Source organism: Momordica charantia (genome assembly GCF_013281855.1).
Source record: "Momordica charantia cultivar OHB3-1 chromosome 11 unlocalized genomic scaffold, Mcharantia_2.0 BLBB01000011.1, whole genome shotgun sequence".
NCBI lineage: Eukaryota > Viridiplantae > Streptophyta > Magnoliopsida > Cucurbitales > Cucurbitaceae > Momordica > Momordica charantia.
The window spans coordinates 3,000,268-3,026,361 of record NW_028275159.1 but is presented as its reverse complement, the minus strand read 5'-3'; the positions used below and the strand labels follow the sequence as shown (position 1 = coordinate 3,026,361).

Here is a 26,094-nt window from a genome sequence, read left to right as displayed (position 1 = left end):
CGGCAACATTTTGGGCTGTTCGTCCGCTGCTTTAAACTTCAAATTTCGGTAAATCCAATGGACTTGGGCCTTCCAAGTAGTCCGCAGCTCTAAGCGGTCCATTCTTACAGTTAACAAAAAAAAAAAAAGAAAAAAAAGAAAATTTACATTTTGATTGGGGGTGATCATCAGTTGACCAGGATCGGTTTTATGGAAAAATGGATACCGAAACCAACTTGATCGGTTTTCACAAATAGAAATGGACCAATTCTTTTTCTTGATTATGATGATCGACAGACCGGTTGGTTCAATCGGTCAATTTTCAGTTTAAACCATATCTATTATTATTTTATTTTTATATTTTAGGAATTAAAAAAATGTGTACCCTAAGTTAAGTATAATAATGAGACTAAACGATTTTTGAGGAAAATTAGATTTGAAGAAATAGAATTTGAGTGCGAGAAGAAACAATTTTATGGGAAAGTTCAAACAAATTTTCAAATGAAGGAAAATTATTGCGGTTTATTTTCTGACTCACATTAATAAAATATACATCTCTGCCCGTTGAACTATACTCATGTTGGTATTTTTACCGTGAGCTAGGGCCTACCTCTAAATTATTCTAGAAAAATAATGGATAAATATACCTCGTTTTCTTAAATATTGAAATTTCATTTATTTATTTATCTATATTTTTTATTTGTGCCCTTTCACAATAACCATTTTAACATTTACCATTCTTGGCTAGCACTTTATGTCTATGACTTATTCATTATTTCGATAAATAAATTTTGAAGTATTTAGATTAAGGAATTATCAATTTTAAGTTAGGCACTCCGAATTTTACTCTCAAAATTGTAATATATTCTTAAAAGAATTTTGAATGGTTCCATTTTGATATTTAGATTTTTTAATATTATGTTGTAGTCTTTGAACTTTGCTTACACTTGTTTTAGTTATAGATACTAATTTATCATTAATTAGTTAACGTGAATTTGAATACATTTTGAAATTCAAATACATCACCTACAATCTATTATATACATAACTTTAAAATTTTATTAATATAGATATTTATCCATTCGATAAAAGAAAAACGTGTGATAATATGTTTCTTTTAATAAATAATCTTTAAAACTTCCGTACTTATTCTATTTTTTATTATTAGAGAGGTAAATGATCTAAAATCTATATATATGTCGTAAGGTAAATAACTTTTTTTTAATTACTGAATAAAACCAAAGTAAAACAGACCTATATAGGTCATATGTATATGTATATGTAATTTCGTCATAATTGAAATACAAAATTTTAATTATAAATTTGAGTTGATTTTATTACACATAAGTTATTTGAAACCAAATATTTTCTTAACAAACTTATGCATTTAGGTTTCCATTCTTCAAATGGGTCTTGATAAGTCAACGCAGGTGATGACTAAAATGATGTAATTTTATTTGAGAATTCAAAATATATAAAAATGATATAAAATCAATTCAATAATTAACCGGATGGGACGATGGGAGTAAAAGTAATAAATTAATAAAATAATTTAGGTGGCCGTTGTAACAGTTTGACAAAATTATATCGTCTCTTCAACAGCCATCAACTGCCAGCCAACGCCAACAAAGTACACTACTAATTAAATTTTCTCCCAAGTCAATGGAATTTCATGTTGCCGTGTGCCTGCCCAACTTAATAAAAATAACAAATTTCTTAAAAAAAAAAGTATTATTTTCCCCATACACTTGCTTTCAAACTAATAAATATTCAATTGAGAAAATGTATAGAGGTTGATATAGCTCACAATCACACTTCTAAATTTTCAAGTTAATAATATGACAAATTGTTTCAATTAAACCATTAAATATTAAAAAATGCACAACTATTTTAATGAGATTCTCTATGAAATGAGGCATGAAACGGAGCTACTACGAAGAAGTTTCAGGAGTTACGACCGAAACCTCGAGCTCATATTGGTCATGGGTTGAGAACAAGAATTGAATTCTATGAGACCTAATTTCCCGTTGTTCTTCAGTAGCTCAGTGGTAAAGCGGTCGACTGTTAACCGATCGGTCATAGGTTCCGTTTGTACAACTGAATTTTTTTTTTTTTTTTAATGATATGATGTTGAATGACCAAAATATTATATGCATTTAAAAAAATGTTTATTTTTGTAGAAAATGTCACAAACTTAACTTTTTTCTTCTTCTCTTCCTTTTTCTTTTTCAAATTCAAATCAAACTAAATTATGTTATTTATGTAAAATTTAAACTTCCTTATTTTCATTTTGTCATTTACATAATTACCTCATTTTTTTTAGCGCCATGAGTTTTGAAAACTATAATATTGATCATTAAAAATGTTGGTTTACATAATGACGCTGAGCTGATTTTTATGTTATATTTATTTTCTCAATATTTCATATGAATTTAATAAGTCAAAAATGATAAAATAATATTTTTATTTATAGAAAAAATCAGAAACCAGAACAATAAATATGAAAACTTATTTTATTATTTTAATAATGTATACAAACTTTTAGATATGTTTCTTAAAAATGACAGTTACCAAACGATTTTTCTTTTTCCTCTCTGAGAAAAGAGACAGGAACCAAACGATTTTCAGAATAATCTCACTTAAATAGTAATGAAAAATCTGGAATGTGAAAGGAACCAGAATCAATTCGTTTCAATAATTTCACTTTTGTTTAATGTTCAGTGATTTTACCTAGAAGGTTGGAAAAGTATCTGCACCAACGATTGTCATAATCATACATCAAAGACCAATTACGTCCAGACACGTGGACTTTCATGGCCCAATGGAGAACCAATTGATGCCAATTATCTATTTATAATTAAATTATTGAGATGAAATATCAACTACGTTAAAAATTTTGATAAATTTTCAAAAGCTATAGTTTATTTGGTTATAATATTTTAGAAAATTAATAATCTTGGTTAATCTCATCCTAACTCAACTAGTGAATCTATATATCATCCACTGATTAAGGTATATAACATCAATTAAAAGATAGAAGGTTTGAATTGTTAGAAAAAAAATAAAATTATGCTTAATTTTAAAAAAACTAAATTATGTAGATAATAAAAAATACGCTAAATACATATTTTCATCTCTAATGTTTTAGTTTTTTTTCTTTTGTCAAGTTGAAATTAATTGCGATACTTTTATTTGTTTGGTTGATTACTACTCACATCTCTTTGCGTAGCAAATTATCTTTCTGCTCTCATGTTTATAGATTGACTCAGATTTGGTTTAAATCGAAACTAAGTTATTTCAATTGAACCACGTTTGAGGAGAAGACTATCTTTTAATCAAAATATATTACAAATATATTTTTTAGATAACAAAGAAGTAGAGAATTGGAGCTTTCAACCTTAAGAAAGGTATATGTTGGAAACTAGGTAACGTTCTTTATCAATGGAAAAGACATATTTTGTACAATTTAAATTTCCTTAAAAATTCGAGAAGATATCCTGATGACTTAGGATTTTTGCTAGATTCAAGAGAAGATAATAAGAAATCTTGATTGCCTCAGGATTTTTTGTGAGAAGATATATCCTTCCTATTAACATTAGGCTTTTCTCTCAATAAATATAATGAAAATACTCATAATTGGTACGCTACAAAATTCGTTCATATTGCTATACTTCACTGGTAAATATCTAAATTTCTACATCAACACTCCTTATTTGTTTATTATTTTCAATTTTATTGAGAAACTTAAGAATTTGACAATTATTTATGTTTTATATATCTCAATTTTTAGAAACGTTTTCATAATTATGAAGAAATATTGACAGTAACATAATTAAGTTTATTGTCTTTTTTCTCGTTTTTAATTTTCTTCCAAACATGAATAAAAATATTGTTTTAACCATAAATAATTACTAAATATAATTATATTTTTATTTTAAAAAATAAAAAAGGAAATGTTACTAAACCACCTATAAATCACAACTAGAGTAGCCGGATTTGATTATCCTGAATCATTAGCCAAAATCAAATTGTAAAACAATTGTCAAAGCAATAATTTACCGCCACGTGAGAATCCCAAAAGCCTCTAAAATAAAATAAAACAAAAAAAAACAAAACAAAATCCCATATAAATCAATTATCCAAAAATCATAAGGAAAAGTAAAAAACGTTGCACGCTGTACGGCCAAAATTGTATGATTATTAATTATAGTTTTAAAAAATCTTGGGAAAGTCTAGGTCCAGTAGGAGTGGACAGAGAGGGAAAGTAATTCGGGAAAGGAAACAGAGAGGAGTTTCTAGAGAGCTTATTTGGCCGATTCCAAACTTTCAGTTCCAAATTTTTTGTTAATTAACCCTAAAATCCACTCACTGCTGAAGCAAAAAATCCCTGTCCCCATCATAAAATCACAGTTTCTTCTTCCAATTACAGAGATGGAGTAGGACAGAAACAGCCGCCTAATTTGTACGCACTCACAGTTTTCCTTTCGGCAGAGGATTTTGATTTCTGGATACAGCCCTAACAATTCCCTTTTTCTTCTTCTTTTTTCTGTTTCTGATTTTTCTGTCTCATTTGACGGTATTGATTTGAGGTTCAGTTGTTGGTTGGTGCTGAATTCATCGATGAAAAGTCATCGTAGGATTGGAGACGAATCTCGGATCGACGGCGGGGCTGCTTAGATGCACGTCTCTGGAGTATCGTTGGATCTCAATTGGTTCCTGCAATTGATTTTTACAGCGTTTGTGATTCTCTTCGGATTGCTGCACTTGGTGAAGAATACGGCCTCTAAGTACTTTGAGGTCGACGCGAATTTCGAGGCTTCCGGCGGAGGACCGGCGGGAAGAGGAGCGAGAGGAGGAGGAGGAGACGGCGGTGACTGTAACTCAATGTCCGGCGATTCTATGGCCGAGACCGTTTGCGTCGTCTGTGGGAATTTGGGCTCGAAAGTGTGCTCGCGCTGTAAGGCCGTTCGATACTGGTGAGTGCTATTCTTTCCAAGTTTACATGAATTGCATTGCCCATTCCTGTTGAGTTTAATGTTTAAATTTACCCTTTATTATCAGTTTTTATTTGTTTGTAATAGTAGGCAAATTAGGCAACAGCAACCTTTTTTGGGTTATAATTGTTACTTGATCGACTTTTTCTTAAGTTTGCCTTTTATTCTCTTTATATGGTAATAATGTACTTGATCTGTTGATTATACAGATCCAATCTTTTTTTTTTTTTTAAACTTTCAATATTATAATAATTTACTGTCTGTCCTGAAGGGGCTTGAATTGACTTTAGACGTTTGGTGATATGTAGCAATCTGAACACTCATGATTATTTTTGAAGTTGGTCTCAAGAATAATACTTGTGCGGGTGGAGTGTGAATTATGGACTATTTCGAGGGGGTTTCGAGGTTTTTTTTACTCAATCTTGTTCTGGTGTATTAGGCACGGGTACTGAAGAAGTAAATTTGCATTTTGCGTTTACAGAACTCTTTATCAAGCTTGTGATGGGAGTGTTGGGAAACACAAATGCGCACAAAATTAAACAAGAGAATCTGTGGAATTTTTTACTTGTACTCCATGCTGATCTTTGTGTTCCAGCTATTTATGGTTACGCCTTCTTAGTTTTGCTCTTACATTAAACAAGAGAACCTGTGTTTTTGATGATCTGATTTACAGTCTACAAGCAAATTGTAGCAGCTACAAGGACGAGTTTCCTTTATTTTAATTTTTTGATGAATAAACGAATGCATTAGTTGTTTGACATTGTTAGTCTTTAGTGACCAAAACCAGCATCTTGCTTTTATACAAGGTCAAAGCTTTCTTAAATGGGCCTTCTTCTGTCTTATGCTTCAACTGCATTTGTATTTATTATTCTTATTTGTTGTTAGGTGATATATTTGTTTTGATGTAGATGTATTCTGATGCATTTTTTTCTTCTTAAAATCATTTATAATATAGTTCACCAACATGTCAAGAAATTCATTGGAAAGCTGGCCACAAGACAAAGTGCAAGGATTTTCAAGCATGTAGGAACATAAATGACTTTGAAACTGCAAATAACCACAGGGATTCCAAAGCTTCTACTACAGGGAGCAAAATTTTTTCTGCAATCGCTCTGGTACCTTCTCACAGGACCTCTAAGCATATCAAGCAACCAAAAGATGTATGTTATCTTCATGTTTTATCCTAGATTGATGATGTTTTCTCTTTGATTAATATTGTTTGATATCATACCTTATAATTAAGTTCATCTTTTTGTTTTTATGAATCAGATTCTTTTTCCCTATGATGAATTTCTGAACCTCTTTTACTGGGATAAGCATCAATTTCGTCCTTGTGGACTTTTAAATTGTGGCAATAGGTTAGTATTTCACTTGTTTCTAACAATTATACCATTCATGAATTGCTTTCAAGTTTCAATCACTTGTGAGCTGGATTATAACTTGTCTGTTGTAGGAGTGGTAAAGATTAACTCTTTCCTATTTTCTGCAGTTGCTTTGCCAATGTGGTTCTACAGTGTCTGTCCTTCACCAGACCACTTTTTGCCTTCCTTTACGAGAAAGGGCACAAAAACGAATGTAATCTCAGTTTGGGCTTTTTCATTTTCTCCCCCCTATTTGGGCCTTCGTCCTTATATGCTTATGATATAGTGTCCTCTTTTATTCAGGCGTACGTGATGATTGGTGCTTCTTATGTGAATTTCAAACACATGTCGAAAGAGCTAGTCGAAGTGTTCAACCCTTTTCACCCAATAATATTATCCTCCGGTTGCCTAATATTGGTGGAAATCTTGGCTATGGAAGGCAGGAAGATGCCCATGAGTTCATGAGGTATTTGTCTCTCTCTTTTTTTTTTGGTAGTATGATATCTTGCTGGTAGGGAAAATATAAAAGTCTTGTTTGTTAGACTAGTTAATTGTACAATTATCTAATGGCCAAGTTCTGTTTTACAGATTTGCTATTGATAGAATGCAAATGGCGTGCCTTGATGAATTTGGTGGAGAGAAAGCTGTTCGTTCTCATTCCCGAGAGACGACCATTGTTCAGCACATTTTTGGTGGCCAACTTCAGTCCCAGGTAATGCATTTTATGTATAGGCCTTCCCATTTTAGGTTCATTTTCAACCTTTTCTTTCCTCTCTTTTTTCTTGTTGGCTGCATTTTGGAAGAAGAATCAATTAGTCTTTTGAGCTAAGCCTTGTTTAAAATTGTAACACGGCACGTGTTAATATGTTGCCAATATCTGCCACGTGGATGAATATTGTTTCACCGAGAAGTTTCATGTTATGCCTTTATTTCCTTTAGTATGTATATTTAGAGAATTCAATTTGTTGTGTTTAGTGGTACTGACTAATTAGGTTTTCAATCTTGATATTTCAGGTGATATGTACAAATTGCAACAATGTCTCCAACCAGCATGAAAATATGATGGATTTGACTGTTGAAATTCATGGGGATGCTGCATCATTGGAGGAGTGCCTTGATCAATTCACAAAAGTAGAGTTGCTACATGGCGATAATATGTACAAATGTGATGGGTATGTCATCAATTTAGTATTTTGTTCATACAATACCTAATATTAAATAACATGACCGCTGCCCAACCATTTTTCCTAGGTTCATTATGCATTCAAATTCATTCTTAATCTTTTCTTAGAATAAAAAATGCCTTCATTTGGAAGGTAGCCCTGATCTGTAACCTTGATTGTTCCTAGCTGTTATCTAGGGGCTAGTTGATGACTTGTGTAGGGTGACTCACTGCTTACATTATGAAACTAATTCCCGAGTGCAACGCCCACTTTTTTGGTGGGTTTTAACTAGGTTAACTGACTTATTAGTAATTTCTTCTTCTTGGTGTTTGGTTTTCAATATAATGTTTGCTTTTTGAGTTAGGTTTTAGACCAATATACTCATCTAGTTTATGAGGGCGAAGGGACATAGCATACTTGTTCTGTAGTTATGTGATAGAGAGGTTACAGATAATGTTCTTAGTTCATCATTTATCCCCACCCCCACCAAAAACTAACAAGAGGAGAAGAACCAAATGTCAATTTTTGTTATTGAATTATTTATTCTGTCATTATTTTACATGTAAGTCCACATTCTTACGTGACACTCATATTTTTGTGTTTGTAGGTGCAATGACTACGTCAAGGCATCAAAACGTCTCATGGTTAAACAGGCTCCAAATATTCTTACAATTGCCTTAAAAAGATTTCAGGTTGGGTGCATGCTTTCTTTCATGTCTGCTTCGGTCCTTCACATTCTTCCAATATACCTTTATATTTCCCCCCTCCCATCACACTCAGAAAACTGAAAAGGATAAGAGTATTTACATCAAATGTTGCCTGGCCACCTGAATGAGAGAACCTTAGGTTGATGGATTGAGTCAATTAACTAGAATTCATCCACAACGTTCCTTTTTTTCCCGAGTAAAAAAACATTCCTATTGGACCAAAAACAAAAAACGAGTAAGGTGAGGACAACATGGGGTTTTAGACCCAAAGAGAGAACTCCAGAGATAATTGAAAGGCTTCTCAGCTAGTCAGTAACGAAAGGATAGGTTTTTCAGAAAACTCTCTGGTGTTGGAAATCTAAAGAGAGATAAAAATATATTTCATTGCACTCGTCACAAATTTTATTATTTCTTATAACACCTACAAAAACAATATAATTGAAAATTAGTGCACAAAAATGTGGTTTATTTGCCTTCCCTTCATCCACAAAGTGCCCACACAGATTATAGAGATGTGCGATTAGTGTATTTTTTGGCACTTCATATAAGATTTCTTTTGTTAAGTAAAATGTTGTAACGCACATTTTAATTGGTAGTTCATCTATAGAATAGTCAAAGTTGCATTAGGGACCACCATTAATTTTGAATAATAAACAAAGATAGATTTATGTTTTTTTTTACATTTCCTCAAGTTTTTCTGTTGGAAAACCTTTGCAGAGTGGGAGGTTTGGGAAGCTCAACAAGAAAGTAACATTTCCGGAGACTTTAGACCTTAGCCCTTACGTCAGTGAAGCAGGAGATCGTACTGATGTCTATCGGCTTTATGCAGTAGTTGTTCATGTCGATATGCTTAACGCTTCATTTTTTGGTCACTATATCTGCTATATCAAGGACTTCAGTGGAAATTGGTACAGGACTGATGATTGTAAGGTTGGTCCCCTTCTTTTTGTCCTCTCACATAGACTGACTACACCTATTATATTTGCACTTGTTAAAGTTTTGGTAGTGGATGCTAGACGATGCTTATTTGTCCTAGACACGTGGATATGAGTTCATGATACGAGGCAATTAGTTGAAATTTGTAGTCCTTATTTGCAAATCTTGTATTCATGGATACTGTAACCTACAATGGTGGTATTGTGAAGTATTCCCTCATTGATGAAGTTGTTATGAGATGACATTCGATGACAGTTTTTGTATTATCAACAATAAAGGTGTTTTGAACTTTGCTCCCATCATGGAATGTAATCCTTGTTGATGAAGTTGATATAATTGTGGTCATAATGGTTTAATGCATTAGCTTTGATGGCAGTTTTTTTTTTGTATTATTAAAATTTTATTAAAATATATTATATTTTCCCATCTACTATTTCAGCCTAATATATTTTCATTTTCTTGGTTGCCTAATATTCAGGTGACAAAAGTTGAGTTGGAAGAGGTGCTATCTCAGGGAGCTTACATGATTCTGTACTCCAGGTATATTTCATACTTAAAAGGAGTTTATTACTATTTTAAGGCTTGTCAAATGGGTGGAAATAAAATCGGCATTCACTTTGACTCTCTTGTTCTAACCATCCGAATTGCTGCTTCTTTTCAGGGCTCGCCCGCGAACTTCGAGCCTTCGAACTATTGAATCGATGGGGAACAATCATATGCAAAAGGAGAAAGTAGAATCGGATGTTTGTGCAAACGAACAAGTCGAAAGTGCTAAACTAGGACTTGTGAATCGCGTTTGTTCTAATTCCGAGTCAACCGATGGTTGTATACATTCTGATAATTTTTCTGGGTCGCCTAACATTCGACCACAACCGGTGAGAGTGTATTCTGAAGATATGAATGGAGATACACTTGACTCATCTACTTCAAACGGGGTTTCCAGTTATTCTCACAAGCCAGCTTTTAGAGTATCTTCTGAAGCTGTGAGGGAAAATGTCCGCGATATGGATCTGCTCAACGTTGAGACGAGTTCATCTGTTCCTAAAGATATTTCTTGTGTCGGACAAGATTCTCCTTTATTGTCGAATCACAACCCTTTGATAACAATCCCAATTGATACAAGTACAGCAAGGGAAAATGGTAATTGTCATTCAGCTGTTCCTATGGAGGTTTCTTACGGCGAGGACATTTCCGTGAACAATCTTGAAACTGCAAGAGACGATTCAGAAGATACCGAAATGGTTAATTGCGAGACAAGTTCTCTAGCACCAGACATCAATGTTAATGTCAACGGGCACATACATGGAGATGAAACTGTTCGTCTCTCGGACCATACCAACATACAACTCGCTGCAAACAATCAAAATAACTATTCTTTCAATGAGACATCTGCTGCTGAAACCCGCAAGATGAATCCGGGATCGCTCTGTCTAAGTTATGCAAGCGGGACAAACCAAGTGGAGTTGATGGGTGATGTTTAGTCATACTCTCGCTAGATTGTCTTGCTGCCACTCGCTCGGTCATACGTCTCCGATCAACAACCAGTCATCCTTAAAAGAAGGTTTGAACTGGGAATTCTTTTCTGAGGTTTCACTATTAGCAGAGATCTCGGTGTCGATTACACGATGTGAGAGTCGGTAAACATGTCAAAAGTATTGGTTTCCTCCAGTATTATTATTATGAAACAGAGATTAGGTTCTTACAGATTATCTGGATAACTTATTTTAGAATTCAATAGAGATTTAGGTTCTTAGTATTTTTATCCTAACAGAAACTGAAACTCATTTTTAAACGCAGTTGCAAGTTGTTGACCTTGAGTGTTCCTCATGCATTGATTATATATAAAAAAAAAATGTTAGTGAGAATGAGCTTCTTCGCTTTTCCCACCTTGCATTCTATACCCTTGCCAAACTCTTGCTTTCACATCTCTTTTATATTATAGAAACCTGTGTTTGATCGTTAATACATACATATACATATATATTTCTCGTTGGCCAACGAAAGGAAAGAGTGATAGGCGTGTTAAAATTGATGTTAAGTTTAAGAAAAAGTGATTGTTTTTTTTTCCGCTTTCTATACTAAAAATTTGTCCCTGCCATTATCATGATGACATATTTTTTTGAAATAGCAACCGGTTTAACTAAACAATATAATCAAATTGAAATTAAGCTCAAACCATTAAAAATAAATCTAAATAAATAATATGTACAAAATTGAAGCTTTTAAAATGATAGGACCGAGGGACGTGAAACCAAACTCAACCATAGAACTCTATGGTTGATAAGGGGAGTGTAAAAGGCATAAATAGGCGTGTAGTAGAGATAGAGATTAGAGAGAAGTAGTGAAGTGTAGTTGTGAGTTTGAAGTTGTTGTAGGGCATCGAGATCTCTGCAATTGTTTTGTTTTATTTTATTTTTGAAGCCAATGGTGGGTGTGCTGTGTACTCGCCCTAAACCAACAAAAGAAACGTAATTTACGGCTTTTTTTTTTTTTGCCCCCGCCCCCCTCTTTTTTGTTTTTATTTATTTATGTTTCAAATTAGGTTACAGGATTTGTTCCGTTTATCAATGACCTTTTAATTTGTGATATATGTCTCAACCAGTTGAGCCACATTCAAATTGACGTATGAATGCTAAATTTGAATATTTGAAATTACATAGACTAAAACAGAAGGGACAGTTGTAAATATGGCAAAAACATTTAGTAAAATTAGCAAAATAGCAACCACATTTAGTTTTTTCAAGTATAACAATTTTTTTTTTAAAGAACGTAGGTCTAATTTTAAAATGATAATTTCACCCAAATGATATATATTTGTAATATAATCTTACTATTGATATATGTATGTGATATACTACTGATATGAGTGTTTGATATACTTGTAATATGCATATGATATACTATTGATATGAGTGTCTCTGTAATATATATGATATACATTTAATATACTACTGATATGAGTATATGATATACTACTGCAATGAAAATTTTTGCTATATTCAAAAATTTTAAAAACATTGCAATTTCCCAAAATAGAATAAGTTCTAAAATTATATTTTAACATTCAAATTCAAGTTTAGTTCATAGCTTTATGTCCAATAGGTTATAAATTTTCAATGGTGTGACTAATTAATTTATGAGCTTTCAGAAGTGTTTGTATTTAGTAGGATCGTAATTTTCAATTTTGTATCTAATAGATTATCGAACTTTAAAACCTATCTATAATAAGTCAAAAAATTAAAAGTTCAAAAATCTTATTAAGTACTACCTTAAAAATGAAGAGATGTATTAGACATAAATTTAAAAGTTACGGAGGAAAGTTAGAGTTTAAAGTTTGTTTATAATATATAATGTGTTGTCTACTACTCTCACCCGTGGGTTTTAAGATTCTGGGCATTTTGACTTTGAAGCAAAAGAGAGAGAGAAAGAGAAAAAAAAATGGCATTTTTTGAGAGTGAGATTCCCTCTACGAGGAGAAGGGTGTCAAAGCAAAGGCAAGAAGTCGTCTGCTTTTTGGGTGTGGAAATGAAATGTCAGCAAAGCAAACAAAACAAACATCTCCAAACAAAACGCCACAAAAACAAAAACAACAAATTGGTAACATAACAAATAATAATGCATTAAAAACTCTAATTTTTTAAAAAATAGGGTTGTCTTTGAAAATGAAAACCTCAACTTTCTCTTACTTTTAGGCAGAGAGAGAAACAAAGAGAAGATTAAAGTAGAGAGAGAGAGAGAGAGAGAGAGAGAGAGAGAGAGAGAGAGAGAGAGAGAGAGAGAGAGAGAGAGAGAGTAGGCAGAGTCACATGTGGGAAGGCAAGGCATGGATTTTGTTTCGACTTTGGAGCCAAGCCAACCAAGCAAATCAGGCCAATAGTTTCTTCTATGATAGATCCACATAAACTTTTAATAAAATTTTCTGTGTCTAATAGTTTCTTTTGTGCCACTTAATTTTGAAAACACAAGGGAAAAAAAGGCACGTTCAACCTATTATTTACGGATAACGTGGTGGGTTGATTTGGAAGATATTTGAACGTTTGTGTCGTAGGTATTAAACTAATAGAGTTGATTATATTGACGTGTAATTCTATTGAGCTATTGAAGTCGACCACGTGAAAAATGAATGAGCTGACGAGGTATGACGTTAAGCAAGATATAACTTGTAAAAAGGAAACAAACATTAGTCAGGCACGAGTTTAAGTATGTTGTTCTCTAGGTAGAATTGCGTACCTGAGTGAGTGGTGGAGTGTCTCCTTTATAGGCATCAAGAAGGAGAGACGAGGCCATTGGAACCTACCTTACCTACGGTTATGGACTGTCGGGTCTGAGGTCGGAATCCTCAGGTCGGTTAAAGAGAACTTGGACAACTCTCTAGCTGGGTTTTGGGTCTTCAGCTCAGTCTTAAAGGTAGGTCGGTCTTCTTTGGTCGTACCGAACTGAGTTGATTGGTCCACGTGTCATGTTGTATTTTTTCCTCCAACAAAATGCATGGACTTATAAGATATAAAATTGAAAGTTCAATACTTACCTGCACACTAAATAGAAGCTTCTAATCAAATTTTATTGGTCTATTTCTGTTGCGTTTAATAGATAAGTAGATACTACTAAATTTTTTTAGTCAATTCATAATTAAGCATTGTATCCAACAAACTATGCTCGAAATGGCAAAATTTGGTACTATAATCGATGTCTAAGTAATATTTTTATAATAAAATTAAGGTTTACATACTATTTTGGTTCACATACTTTTGGTTCGATTCATTCTAGTCCAGGTACTTTGAAATTGTTTATTTTGATCCTAGTGATTTATATTTTTGTTCATTTTAGTCATACTTGAAAAAAATGACTGATTTGATATTTATTTACAAATATTTAACACAATGAAAACTCTTTAATATAAATTTATCATTACATTTCAAAAAATTCAAGGAGTGTAAATTCATCGATTCTCCCTCAACCTTCACTCAATCGAAGCTATCAACTAACGAGTAAAGTTTATCTCAACCATCCCTCTACCTCAAGGCAACACACTCTCCACTTTCTTTCATTCCTCTCTTCTAGATTCAAGACAACGAACTCTCAATCCTCTGTTTTCTCGACCAGCTCTCAATAGAAATAAATAAGATAAAAAAAATAATGAAAAGATCAAAATAGTAATTTCTACAAAATTTAGAGACTAAAATCAACATTTAAAAGTTAAAAACTGAAAGTATAGAGACCAAAATGAACATCTTAAAACAGAACACCGAAGTGGAACTAAAATAGTATTTAAACAAACGAAATTAAAAAAAGTGAGACAAACCCACCAACCGAATCCAAAGCCAAACACTGAAGAAGGAAGCGAGCAGAGTCAACTCAGGTTCGCTCTTTTTCTCTCTCTTTTGTATTAACAATTAAGAATCGTATTCTCTCTCTCGTATTCTTTTGACATTTTTTTTCTTTTGGGTTTTGCTTAATATCCGCTCCGCTCGGCGCTCGTGTATTGTATTGTATTCTCTTCTCCTTCTGCGTGCAACAAAGTGTCAACGCCTACAAAAGCCGCTTCCCCCGAAGCTTCCCTCCCCTCTTCCTCCATAGCCCGCTTTCTCTTTTTTCTCTTCCCCTTTTCTTTTCCCCTCGTATGCTTATGCTTCCCTCTTTTTACTTTCCCATTTTTCAGCCATTTATAAGCGCCCCAGATACCCCACTTCCTCTCATTCCTCCTCCTTCGCCGCTCCCACAATCACAGGTGCATTTTCTTCTTCTTCTGTTTTTGTTTGTGATTTCTGTGATTCTGTTGTCTCCATGTGCTTTGTTTTCACGCTGTGTAAGTTTGTGGGTTTTGCTTTGTTTGTTCGTTCAATCATTGGGTCGGAGGGTTTCAGATCCGCGGCGGCGGCGGAGGTATCTGCATTTGCTTCGCCGCCGGACCCTGTGCCCTGATTTCTTCGCTACCCACTACGTTTTCTGGATCGATTCGAATTTCTGTTGTTATTTTGGAACCCTACGTTTCGAGGTTTTAGTTGATGAATCTCCCTCTAAATTGGCTCGATCGATCCACTGATCAGGGTTTAATGGTGGGTTTCTCATGTGTAATTGCTCGCGCCAACACGGGAAGTAGAGAAAACAGGGAAAGAAGGGAAATGGGGGTTTTACTTGTTCTTTTTCTTCCTTCGGATTCGATTTGAGATTCTTAACTCTTTTAGGGCAATTGGGATTGGTTATAATTAGCTTACGATTGTAACTAATAGATTTTTGTTCATTTGGTATTGCAGTGATTTTTGAGATATTTCTGCCAAAAATGGAGGTTGGTGATGATGCTCATGGTAATTTGGGGGTGACTCGGAAGAGGAAGAGAAGTGATGGGGAAACCAACACGTTGAGCAACTTCTCTCTGGATGATCTCAATCAAGACATTCTCGAAAGGGTGCTTTCGAGGCTACCGACCTCGGCGTTCTTTCGACTTTCTTCAGTGTGCAAAAGATGGAAATCAGTTGCAGCTTCTTCGAGTTTCAAGTGTGCGTGTTCGGACATTCCTGCACGTGACCCATGGTTTTTCATGGTTGATCCACATCTCAACCGCTCGATTGTCTTCGACTCGACGGAGAACAATTGGAAGAAACTTAACTATCCACCACTCCTTCAGAATCGCCATCTCGATTCTATACCTGTTGCAGCCTCTGGTGGTTTGATCTGTTTTCGCAACTTATGGGGCAACTTCGTTGTATCCAATCCTTTAACTGGCTCATGTAGTGAACTTCCTCCAGTAGACCTTCACCAAATGGGGCAATCTCTTCATGCCATTGTGATGAGCGGAGACCCGAACGGTTGTAAAGGATCTTACAAGCTTGTGTTGGTCTATGGCCAACTTCCTAAGCTCCGGTTCAAAGTCTACCGTTCGACCACGGGTTGCTGGGACGATGATATTACATTGAGTAGAAAGGTTGATGATTCTATTGAATTTAACTTAAATGATGATACTGTTGTGTACTTCCTGAGCAGAACAGGGAATGTAGTGTCCACAAATATGCAGAGAAGCCCTTCGAAGCAATACTCGTCAGTGATTACGAACAAAAGCGGGGACAATATCGTCTATTTCATAAGCTCCTCCGGGACTATCATGGCTTGTAACCTGAGCAAGAGATGCTTCGTGGAGTACCCCAGGCTGTTGCCTGTTTTCTCAGAGTACTCCATCGACGTGGTGGAGTGTCGAGGTGAGATGCTAGTTGTTATGTTGTCTGAGTTTCTTGAAACTTCAAGCCTTAGAGTTTGGAGGTACGACGAGGAAACTCGAACTTGGCATCAAATTGCAGCATTGCCTCCTGCAATGTCCCACGAGTGGTATGGCAAGAAGGTCGATATAAACTGTGTCGGTGCTGGTGACCAGATACTCATATGCATGAACTCGAACGAGCTTTATACATATCTATTATGCGATCTCGTCGAGAATCAGTGGACCGAATTGCCGAAATGCTGTACGAATGGTGAAGCTGTGGAGTTTATGTCTGCCTTTTCATTTGAGCCTAGGATTGAGGCTTCTGTATGACATCAGAAGGAAATAACATCATTGAAATTTGACCATTTGTATTTTAATTAATTCTGTAAGCTTTCATATTTGTTTTTAATTTTTTTTTCTTCTTCTCTTAGCTGACTTAGCTAATGGAATTCAAGAAGTTTGAGAATAGAAGGTGAGAGAGAGGGAGGGAGAGATGTAGATTCTTTCTTAATAACCTGCCGGTTAATATCCAAATATTATGCCAATTTTACTGTTCATTTTGAAACTTTCTTGTGATTCTCAGTAGATGAAGGCTGTTATTTACAGAAGGTAAAAAAAAAAAAAAAGGTTTTGTTTTTGTTGCAAATCAACTGTTCAGTTGAGAAGTTACCTCAATTCTGATGAATTGCAGCATAAGGTTGTACCTCAACTCTGAAAAAGTGCAGCATGAATAGTTAACCTCTGTATTGGTATCTAGTCAACAAACCATTCTTCCCTATTTAGTTTTATCAATTTTAAACTACGAGATCACCATTTTTTTGGTACAAATACAAGATCACTTAAAATAGTTAAGAATATTAACTTAAATTAATTTTTCTTCAAAATTAAATTAGAAAATCATCTGTAAACTAACTCATAAAAATGCATAATTTAATTAAAAAAAAAACGCTCCAAATCAAGTTACAAAATATTTAAAATCAATTTTAAAAATACTCAAATTGAGTCAAATGTTTGGCCATAAATATATTTTTTTAATATGAAAATTAAATAAAAAATTTGCCCACTCTTTGAAACTTTGGTGAGTATATCATGAATGTACGAGAGGAAATGAACATGCTCAAAATAGGCTTTTTTTCGACTTCAATGAGATTGACGTTATAGTAGCTCCGTGGATCCACCCAATTTTTACAAACTTTCAATTTCATCAAATTACATCTTGAACTAAGATACATGTTGCAATAATTACCTCGAACTTTAAAAAGTACTGTAACTTTTATATTTTAATTAGTTTCCGTTTGAAAATTTGTTGGAAAAAATATTTTCATTATGTGATATTTGGTATGAAATTGATAACCAAGGATTAAGACAAAGGACACTGAATTTGGTTTTTTCTTTTTTTTTTCCTTTAAATTTATTAGTTTTGACAAAGTTATTTAAAGGTTCATTTTTATGTGCAAAGTTTGACTTTCATTAGCGGGTCTTTCAAAATTTGTACAATTTTTTATTTATTTATCAAAACTAGAGGTGAATTAGAGGCTAAAAATTTTATGGTCATCCTTCAATTCGATGAAATTTAAAATTAGGGTTCAAATTGATGAACTCGTCCATGAAAGTTCAGGGTTAAAGTTCTAAAATTTAAAATAGACTCGACAACGGACAACCTAATGGTAAAGTTAAGAAAAAAAAAGAATCCCTAAATTTAATAAAAAAAATAAACAAAAAAGATGAATATCTTCAACGCTACGGCTACATCCACGCGCGGGGTCTGGGCCGTCTGGCGGTCGCGGATCGTCTATAGCGTAGCGTCGGCTGGGTCGGATTTGTGCCTGTGGTTACCCCTTCCTCAAGAAACTTCTCTGATTCGTAGAGATTTCGAGTTATAAATTCGTAGAGAGCAGCGACAGAAGAAGGAGAGGAGAAATTTTCTTATCAGACAAGGAAGAACAAATGGAATCAGAGGATTCAGTGAGATTGAGATTGGAGGAATTGCACAAAGACTTGGGGAAGAAGCAGAAATTCGAGGAATCAGTTTCCACCATCGTTTCGCTTCTTCGAGATCGCTATCCTACTGCTTCTCCTTCGCTACGCAAATCGGTCCGTCCTTTTTCTCCTCTTTTATTCAATTTGTTCTCGATCTTAGTTCATTCCAATTTCCTAGATCCCTTTGTAGGCAGTGGTACCATTTCGTGTGAAATTGTTTCATTCTGCTATTTTTCATTCGAAATTTGTAAAATGGGAGAAATCTTGTTGGTTCTTGTTAGTAGTAGGGTGATATAATCTGTCTTTTCAATCTGAATTTTGTCTGTGGAGTTGAATTATTGAAAATCTAATTGTTGATGGCAGTTCTACTCCGTAATATGCCGAGCTGCGACAGTTCTGAAGACGAGGTTTACAGCCCCAGGGTTTTGGCTTGCTGGTCTCAAGCTTTTCGAGTTTTCTTTGACTCTGCTTTCTGATCATTCTGAGAGACAGCACCTGCAGGCTTGCGTAGCTCAGGCCAAGGAAATTCTGCACCAAATTGACAATCCATCTCAGCCTCCACAAAGTTCTTCATCGAATGGAGGTACTGCTGGAGATTCTTCTCCCAATAAGAACACACTTTTTCATTGAAATGGTTGGATATTTGTTTAAATGTAAGAATTAAGCTGTGGTTATGTTGATTCAGGCTATCTTTTTGAGGGCCATCTCACCGTTGATCCGGAACCGCCGCAGCCTCAGTGGCTGGTGCAGTCAAACCTCTTGTCGGCCGCTGCAGCTACGCTATTGAATGCTGAATCTTCTCAAGCTCCGGCTGAGAACAACAACACTTCTGAGAACGCTGCTAATATTCTTCAAGCACTTATTGAAAATATAGATAGTGTCGTAGATGAGGTAATCTTTATTTCCCGTCTCTAACGAGTACTTTCTTCATGCTTTTCTGAGTATAACTTGTTTAAAATATATAAAAAATGTTAAATATATCATAATATTTTAGCTCAAATCTTTTAGTTTAGTCCTAATTTAACATGGTATCATAATATGAAATCGTTACTTTTAACCCTATAATGTCACTCCTTCCCTAATCGATATTAATAATTCACGTCTTGGGTTCTGGAAATCAATCTAATATATGAATTAACACCTATCATCTCAAACTTTTGGATTTAAGGAATCATGCTCGGAAGTAAATCAAATATTTCTTCAATCGATAGAAAATGAAGGATGTAAATTGGATCAACCTCACGGTTCTAAAATAGTTAGCAAATTTGTATGAGTTGAATATTGTGACCCTTTCTATGTGATGTACTACTTTGTGGATATCCGTAGAGATGTGATAGTTCAATCTGTTGAGCATGATGGTAAGCTTTGGCTGTGGGATTCTGACATTTTTGAGTATTGCTGTTATTTAGAATTCAGTCAAATAGTTAGGAACCATTTGAGTAGCTATCAGCTAGTTTACCATAGCATTTCTCTGTCTATTTAGTTTATGGACACGGCTAGCGGACCGCCAAAAGTCCCTCCTGCGAGTAAAGATGTTGTCGCAAAACTTCCTGTAATTACTGTAACAGAGGAAGTTCTTGCCAAGCTAGGAAGAGATGTAGAATGTGCCATTTGCAGGGAAAACTTAGCTGTTGATGATAAGATGCAGGAATTGCCTTGCAAGCACACATTCCACCCACCTTGTTTGAAGCCGTGGCTGGTAATCTGCTAACTTGATTGATGTCTCTAAATGCTTAAACCTAGTTCTTTCTTAGTTTAATTGCATCTCATGCTTAAGATCCTAATTTATTATAGGATGAGCATAACTCTTGCCCGATCTGTCGCCATGAATTACCCACTGACGACCATGCTTACGAGAGCTGGAAGGAGCGAGAGAAAGAGGCCGAAGAAGAGAGAAAAGGAGCTGCAAATGCTGTTCGTGGTGGTGAATTTATGTATATTTGAATGGTATTTCAATGTCTTACCAAGTGATGTACAATAGGTTAATTCATACGTGATTTTTCTGAGACTTGATGTTGAAGCTTCAGATTTTTAGTTATTCTTTTATAGTAAGAACTATAGAATATAGTTTTTCATCTCTGCCTATAATGGTACACTATTTGGTTCCCTTGATTGGATGCTAATGATTTGTTAAGGTATGGTAGCAACTACGCCTAGCTTATTTTAGAATTGGGGAAGATCATAAACTTGTGAGAACAATAGGAGGAATTTTCCAGTCCCCAAAAATAAGTTCATGTAGGCTTTATAAAGGGCTTGTTATACCAAGGAGTGATATTAGATGCTATTCTCTAGGCTTGGTAGGTATATGAAATCCATGAATGGTGATCAAAATTGGTGAAGTTTGATTAACTAACAATGTAAATGCATGATTATAAAGGATTGACAATATAACTCAATCCCCTTCCTAGGCCGAGTTGATGAATACTTCGACGGTCAGTCGTTTGTGCCTTCGTAAAGGACAAACTAATTAGTTTGGATCTCAACGATCGACCTTCATAAAGGTTGATTGATGATTATTGGATGTTGCTGCCCTTAACCATTTTTTCGACAATACTACGATATTATTCCTCTCACTGGGAATAGATAGGACTTAGATTGACTTGAGCAGTCAAAACTTTCTCTTTTATGTGCAGGTTTTGAGCATTTGTCAGCCTATCCAATCCGAACTTCGCGACAATCATTTTCGTGATTAAATACATCGGTTAGGAAGATGATGAATTTATAAACAATAATTTTCCTAATAGTGTTAAACGATTTTTTTTCCCTTTTTTGTGGAACTTCAAAGAAAATTCATAAAGGAATTAAGTTTACAACTATTTAAAATGGAATTAATTTTAAAATAGTCCCAAATATTTTATTAACGAGATAATTTTCAATAAATAATTTATTAAAAAGTTGACTTATCCATCAAACAGTCTCTTAAAATTCTCTTATCCATCAAGTATATATATATATTAATTATTTTTTTCAAACAACATTGTTTTAAAATAAAAACTAAAAATAACAAAATTCCAACTTCCTTTCGGACCTAATAAACTTGTGTAGCTGAATCAGGCAATTTTCCAGCCCGCCTTAATTTCAAGGAAAGAAATGTGGCCTCGTGGCGGAACCATTAGCATTCACTTCTCCTCGTTCCTCTAAATATTATAATCACCACAGAATTTTGGTTGCAACTTCCAGTAGCGCCGGAGTAATATTCCTATTATGGAGACGTTCGTCGGCTCCGGCGCCTGCGCCGCCATCTTGTCGTCCTCTTCTGCTGTCTTTGGCGGCCGACGCAGATGGATTCTCCTCCCCAGCAAAATTAACAGACGCAAATGTCCTCTCAAGAGAGGAATTGAAGATTGTTTTCCACTTTTCGCTGATTTTTCAGAGCCAACTGCTGCATTGGTCTCGGGAACTTCTCATGCTTCTATGAAGAGGATGGCCTTGAATGGATATGCCGGAAGAGGTGGCAGTGGCTATGGATTTAGCGGTAGAAATTCGAATATCAATAGGATTTACAAGCGATTGGAATCTTGTTTGGTAATACCGCCGCCGAGGGGTAAGCCGCCCCGCGCTATCATCAAGTTTCTCGGCGGCGCTTTCATCGGAGCAATTCCTGAAGTCACTTACAGGTTTTTCTCAAATTTCTCCGTCGTATTGATTGTTATTCTTCGTCTTCTTCTTCTGTGATATTTTCTATTACGACTTGGATTTTCGCTGCAGCTACTTACTCGAGCTTCTGGCAAAGGAAGGGTTTCTGATAATCTCAGTACCTTACAATGTGACTTTCGATCATGCCGATGCTACAAAACAAGTATTTGAGAGGTTTCACGCCTGTTTGGATACTATTTTAGCGTCCGGATTGCCCGATGAATATCTTTCATCTGCTCAACTCGTTAATCTTCCTCTCTTTTGTGTGGGTCATAGGTGAGTCAACTCGTGATTATGGTCTTCACTACCACAGAGAGGAATGATGTGCTAATTTCGTTCTTGTTCTTTAATGGTAGCAATGGTGCGCTTCTGCAAGTGCTCACAGGGAGCTATTTCGCTGAGAAGTTACCTAAGGTTTGGCTTGCTTTTCTTCTGGTTTGTTTATTTAGTTTGATTGTGGTGGAAGTGGAGTGGGACACAACTGACAAGCTAATCACTATGGCTTTAGCATTTGAGATGATATTTCTCTTATCAATTTGTTTGGTGTGACATAACATTCTCATTGTGGAAGGCTAATGCTATAATCTCCTTCAACAACAGGCCGGCAACAGAGGCTGTTCCTTACTTTGAGCAGGTAAAGTTGGCATTGTAAACTTTTCTATCTTTTGTTGGATTTCGTGGTTTGTTTGCTTGGGCTTATGCATGCTCCATAGTATCAACTCTTGTTTACTTCTAACGTTACCTTTTATGAAAAGGCTACCAATTTCAATATCTGAGGCAATATTGCAATTACCTTAGGAGATATTTGTTTAGGTTAGATTGTACAAAAAGATGAGTTATAAATTCTTGAGTTAACCTATGTTTGATTTGTTGGTTTCTGATCTATAAAAGTCAGTATGTCATTGAAAATGTGAGTTTCATAAGTTTGAGTTTGTGTAGCCCATGAGATCAGTGAACTTGTAGCTCGAAATAATCTAATCTACCGATTATAGACTTGATTTCTTAACCTTGGATACACATCTAACATGCGAGCCAAACAGAATACTTGTGTTTTTTCTTTCTGCTAGATTCAAATTTGTTCTCCCTTGGAGTAGGAGTGAACAAGGACTGTAATGGTGTACAAAATACTGCTTTTGCAATTGTGGATGGTTCTTGTTTTCTTTGGAATTTTTTTTAGTTTTTATGGATGATTCTAATGATCTTTCTGAATGAACATGTTTTGGAAAATTTAGCAAAGAAATAATCTTGAATTTTAATTATAAGAGGGGGATTAGGTGTGCCGTAGGGGGTATCTTGTTCGGAGTGTTCATTACTTCATTTATTCTTTTGGAGTGATTTGTTGATCTTCTTTCTTTCATGTCTTGCTTCCTTAAACTAATTGAATTTTTATAAATCAGCAGCCAACTATCCATTATTAGGATTTGTTTTGTTGATTTCTTTTATGTAGGGCATGCCAACATCGAAGAAAATAGTGCATGACTTGAGTCTTGATCAGCTACTTTATTTTATTTTTAATTGAATATATTGAATAAAATGCTGCTCGTACAGTTGGGCCCTCTAACCAGTCAGATGATGCCAGTTGTACAAGCATCTCCAGTTTTCTCAATTGCTAGTAGTGTCTCAGGTAGCACACTGACTAAGCTTATGCATCCTCAGTCAGAAATTTTGATCTTCGTCTTGGCTACAGTACCAAGTTCCTGTGTAGTCAATTATACGTGTGTATAAAATTTGAAAGGACTAACCAGCCCGACTAGCTAGTTTCCAACACCATTTATTAAATTAAATTCAATTCCTACTTGCTACTTGTGTATAAATTTCTTTTTATTGAATCATGAATAAAATTGTTTTCTGCCATGTATGTATCTTTGATATGTTTGTTCGTCTCTGAAACTTTCATTTCTTGACCTTGTTCATATGCAAGGGGATGCATGGAAGATGTTGCTTGATGCTGCTGGAGCTATTATTCCGGACAGTGATCAAGAAGTCTTGAATTCTGTGACCAAGTTTGTTGATCAGTTGCCCTCAGTGGTAAACCAGGTAATTTTGTAATCCTCAATAAATTTCATTGCCTATCAATCGAAATCTTCATTTCTCGTTTGTATAGCACATGTATGTGGAGGTCAAATAACATTAGTTTAGATAACTTGGGGATGCATTGAACTGAATTTTAAGCTGCATGTGAATGCAAATATATATAAATTGTGCTCAATTCATTAGGTAACAGAAGGGGTATCAGAGTTCAGGCCAACGCCATCCGAGAATCGGGATCTCTTCAAGTGTTCTTACAATGTCCAGCACACACTCCTGGTAAGCTAACTGTCATGTTTGGATTGTTGAGTAAATACATGCTTCTGGTTTGTCTGACATGTTCTTTCCTTTTAGGTGAAGTTCAGTTCAGACCCGATCGACGAGACAGATCTACTCGAACAGACACTGAAGCCTCGGGTCGAATCTATTAATGGCACGCTTGAGAAGGTCCAGTTAAGTGGTAACCACATCACACCGTGCGTACAGGTACAGTTCCATAGTTCTTTCCCCAGTTATTGTATTGAAGTTTTGCCGTGATCACATATTCGAGAGCTCCTAGCAATTGGGTTATGTGATTAAAATGCACAAGCCATCTCAATAAATGGTTCTCGTTCTAAACATAAGAAGACTTGCAATAATATTTTAGCGCTGGTAGTTGAAAATATATTACACAATTAATAGTTTAAGCTTTTCGATATTTGAAACAGCAACTATCCTAATGATAGAGGCAAGAACAATGTTCAGGCAAACCTTACTATAACCAACCTCACAATATATTAAACGATCAATAGTTTAAGTCTTTTAGATCTTCGTCTTGAGTTCAAATTTTTGCAATATTGTTTTCTCGCAAATGAAATTAGTATCTAGATCTTCTCTACGATTATTGAGAATATTAAAGTACTCTAAACTAATAGGTTTTATTTGTGGTGATTTAGCTTAAGCAATGGAATAAGATTCTTTCCTTTTTCTCTTCGAAAGCCCGGTTTCTTATTAAAAAAACGTGATGGAGTAAGCTGCAAAGTAAAAACAAACTCAAAAGATTAAAGAACTAGAAAATGAATTCAGTTTAGCATTGTTTTTTCCTCCAGATTTCATACTGACTTCTGAAGATGTTTTAATGTGATCAGGAACCAAAGTGGGAGGTAGGTTATTTGTACACTCCTGCAGATGCGGTTGCTCAGGCCCTTAAATCTCTATCTCTGAATGAGATTAGAGAGCTTTCTAAAACCTTAAGCAACTGGTTCGGACGATTTGAAGCCTAAGGTTTGGGTATTATCAATGCTTCTGTAAACATTTCTATCTTTTTATGAACTTTTTCAGAGAGTCCCAATCATATGCAAGGTAGAAAAAAGTCGACGAAAACTTGACATAGCTCAACAGTTAAGGTATTAGCAACATTTTTTTATAAGTTGAATGTTCAAATTACTACTCTTAAGCGCTATGCATTTGTAATGCTATATTCTTTAAAAATGTTGATTAGGAAGTAGCTTTAAGAGACCATACTTATCATTTTGATGGATGTTTGTCTTAAAGGGTTGTTTCTTTTGATGTAAACATGAATGCTAAGATGAATACACCCTACTAGTATTGATTTTGTAATGTGACTTAATTGTTACAGTTTTTTCCCATGTTTTTTTTAGGAGATTTAAGTACGTTAAATTAGTCGCTCTAGTTCTCTAGTTCTCGTTAATCAGGTCGAAGTTTCAATTTTCTACCTACCTCTGTTCGAAAAGAAAAACAATATATAATCATTACAATTTACCACCACAAAAAGTACAACGTAGTTTTCTAATTATGGAGGTACTAATATTTAAATGAATCTCAAAAACAGTAAAATTTATTAATTTAATTGCCTATTTAAGTTCAAATTCAAATTATAATTTAATCAATAATTAAAATTAATTTGCTGAATCCCTCTATTTTATCGTCCCTTGGAGTTTCTTATAGAACTAAAAACATACCGATTCCAAAAATGTATGAAAATATATAAATCAGCATCCATCGTATCACATTCAAGAGCAGTGAAACTTATATTAGTATTGAAAATATACAGATTTTGAATTTGCATTCACGATTATCAAAAGTAGCTATATCATGGTGTCACATTAAAAAACG

The 26,094-nt window shown here is 34.8% G+C and overlaps 4 protein-coding genes across 5 annotated transcripts; all 4 read left to right on the top strand.

Moving 5' to 3' along the window:
• Window positions 1-4,206: 4,206 nt before the first annotated feature.
• On the top strand, window positions 4,207-11,038 carry LOC111009863 (ubiquitin carboxyl-terminal hydrolase 18). The gene is made up of 12 exons (XM_022283104.2): window positions 4,207-4,441; window positions 4,575-4,955; window positions 5,929-6,133; window positions 6,243-6,331; window positions 6,463-6,548; window positions 6,638-6,800; window positions 6,923-7,046; window positions 7,349-7,506; window positions 8,105-8,189; window positions 8,922-9,134; window positions 9,619-9,680; window positions 9,802-11,038. The coding sequence occupies exons 2-12, from the start codon at window positions 4,657-4,659 to the stop codon at window positions 10,619-10,621; spliced, it is 2,304 nt and encodes a 767-aa protein (XP_022138796.1). The 5' UTR covers window positions 4,207-4,441; window positions 4,575-4,656; the 3' UTR covers window positions 10,622-11,038.
• A 3,522-nt stretch (window positions 11,039-14,560) lies between these two features.
• Window positions 14,561-16,892, top strand: LOC111013204 (F-box family protein). Of its 2 annotated transcripts, none has more exons than XM_022287610.2 (2): window positions 14,561-14,868; window positions 15,395-16,892. In XM_022287610.2, exon 2 carries the CDS (start codon window positions 15,421-15,423, stop codon window positions 16,663-16,665), a length of 1,245 nt encoding a protein of 414 aa, XP_022143302.1. In that variant the 5' UTR covers window positions 14,561-14,868; window positions 15,395-15,420; the 3' UTR covers window positions 16,666-16,892. The 2 variants fall into 2 exon arrangements, with proteins under 2 accessions (XP_022143302.1, XP_087975511.1); XM_088119385.1 differs by lacking the exon at window positions 14,561-14,868 and adding an exon at window positions 14,891-15,196.
• A 1,180-nt stretch (window positions 16,893-18,072) lies between these two features.
• AIP2 (RING/U-box superfamily protein) lies at window positions 18,073-20,390 on the top strand. Its single transcript, XM_022290362.2, has 5 exons — window positions 18,073-18,429; window positions 18,679-18,898; window positions 19,001-19,206; window positions 19,799-20,014; window positions 20,110-20,390. Exons 1-5 carry the CDS (start codon window positions 18,283-18,285, stop codon window positions 20,257-20,259), a joined length of 939 nt encoding a protein of 312 aa, XP_022146054.1. The 5' UTR covers window positions 18,073-18,282; the 3' UTR covers window positions 20,260-20,390.
• Window positions 20,391-21,382: 992 nt separating this feature from the next.
• On the top strand, window positions 21,383-25,578 carry LOC111011170 (initiation factor 4F subunit (DUF1350)). Its single transcript, XM_022284843.2, has 9 exons — window positions 21,383-21,932; window positions 22,024-22,227; window positions 22,308-22,365; window positions 22,523-22,585; window positions 23,500-23,575; window positions 23,873-23,988; window positions 24,169-24,258; window positions 24,334-24,465; window positions 25,107-25,578. Exons 1-9 carry the CDS (start codon window positions 21,520-21,522, stop codon window positions 25,239-25,241), a joined length of 1,287 nt encoding a protein of 428 aa, XP_022140535.1. The 5' UTR covers window positions 21,383-21,519; the 3' UTR covers window positions 25,242-25,578.
• The last annotated feature ends 516 nt before the right edge of the window (window positions 25,579-26,094 follow it).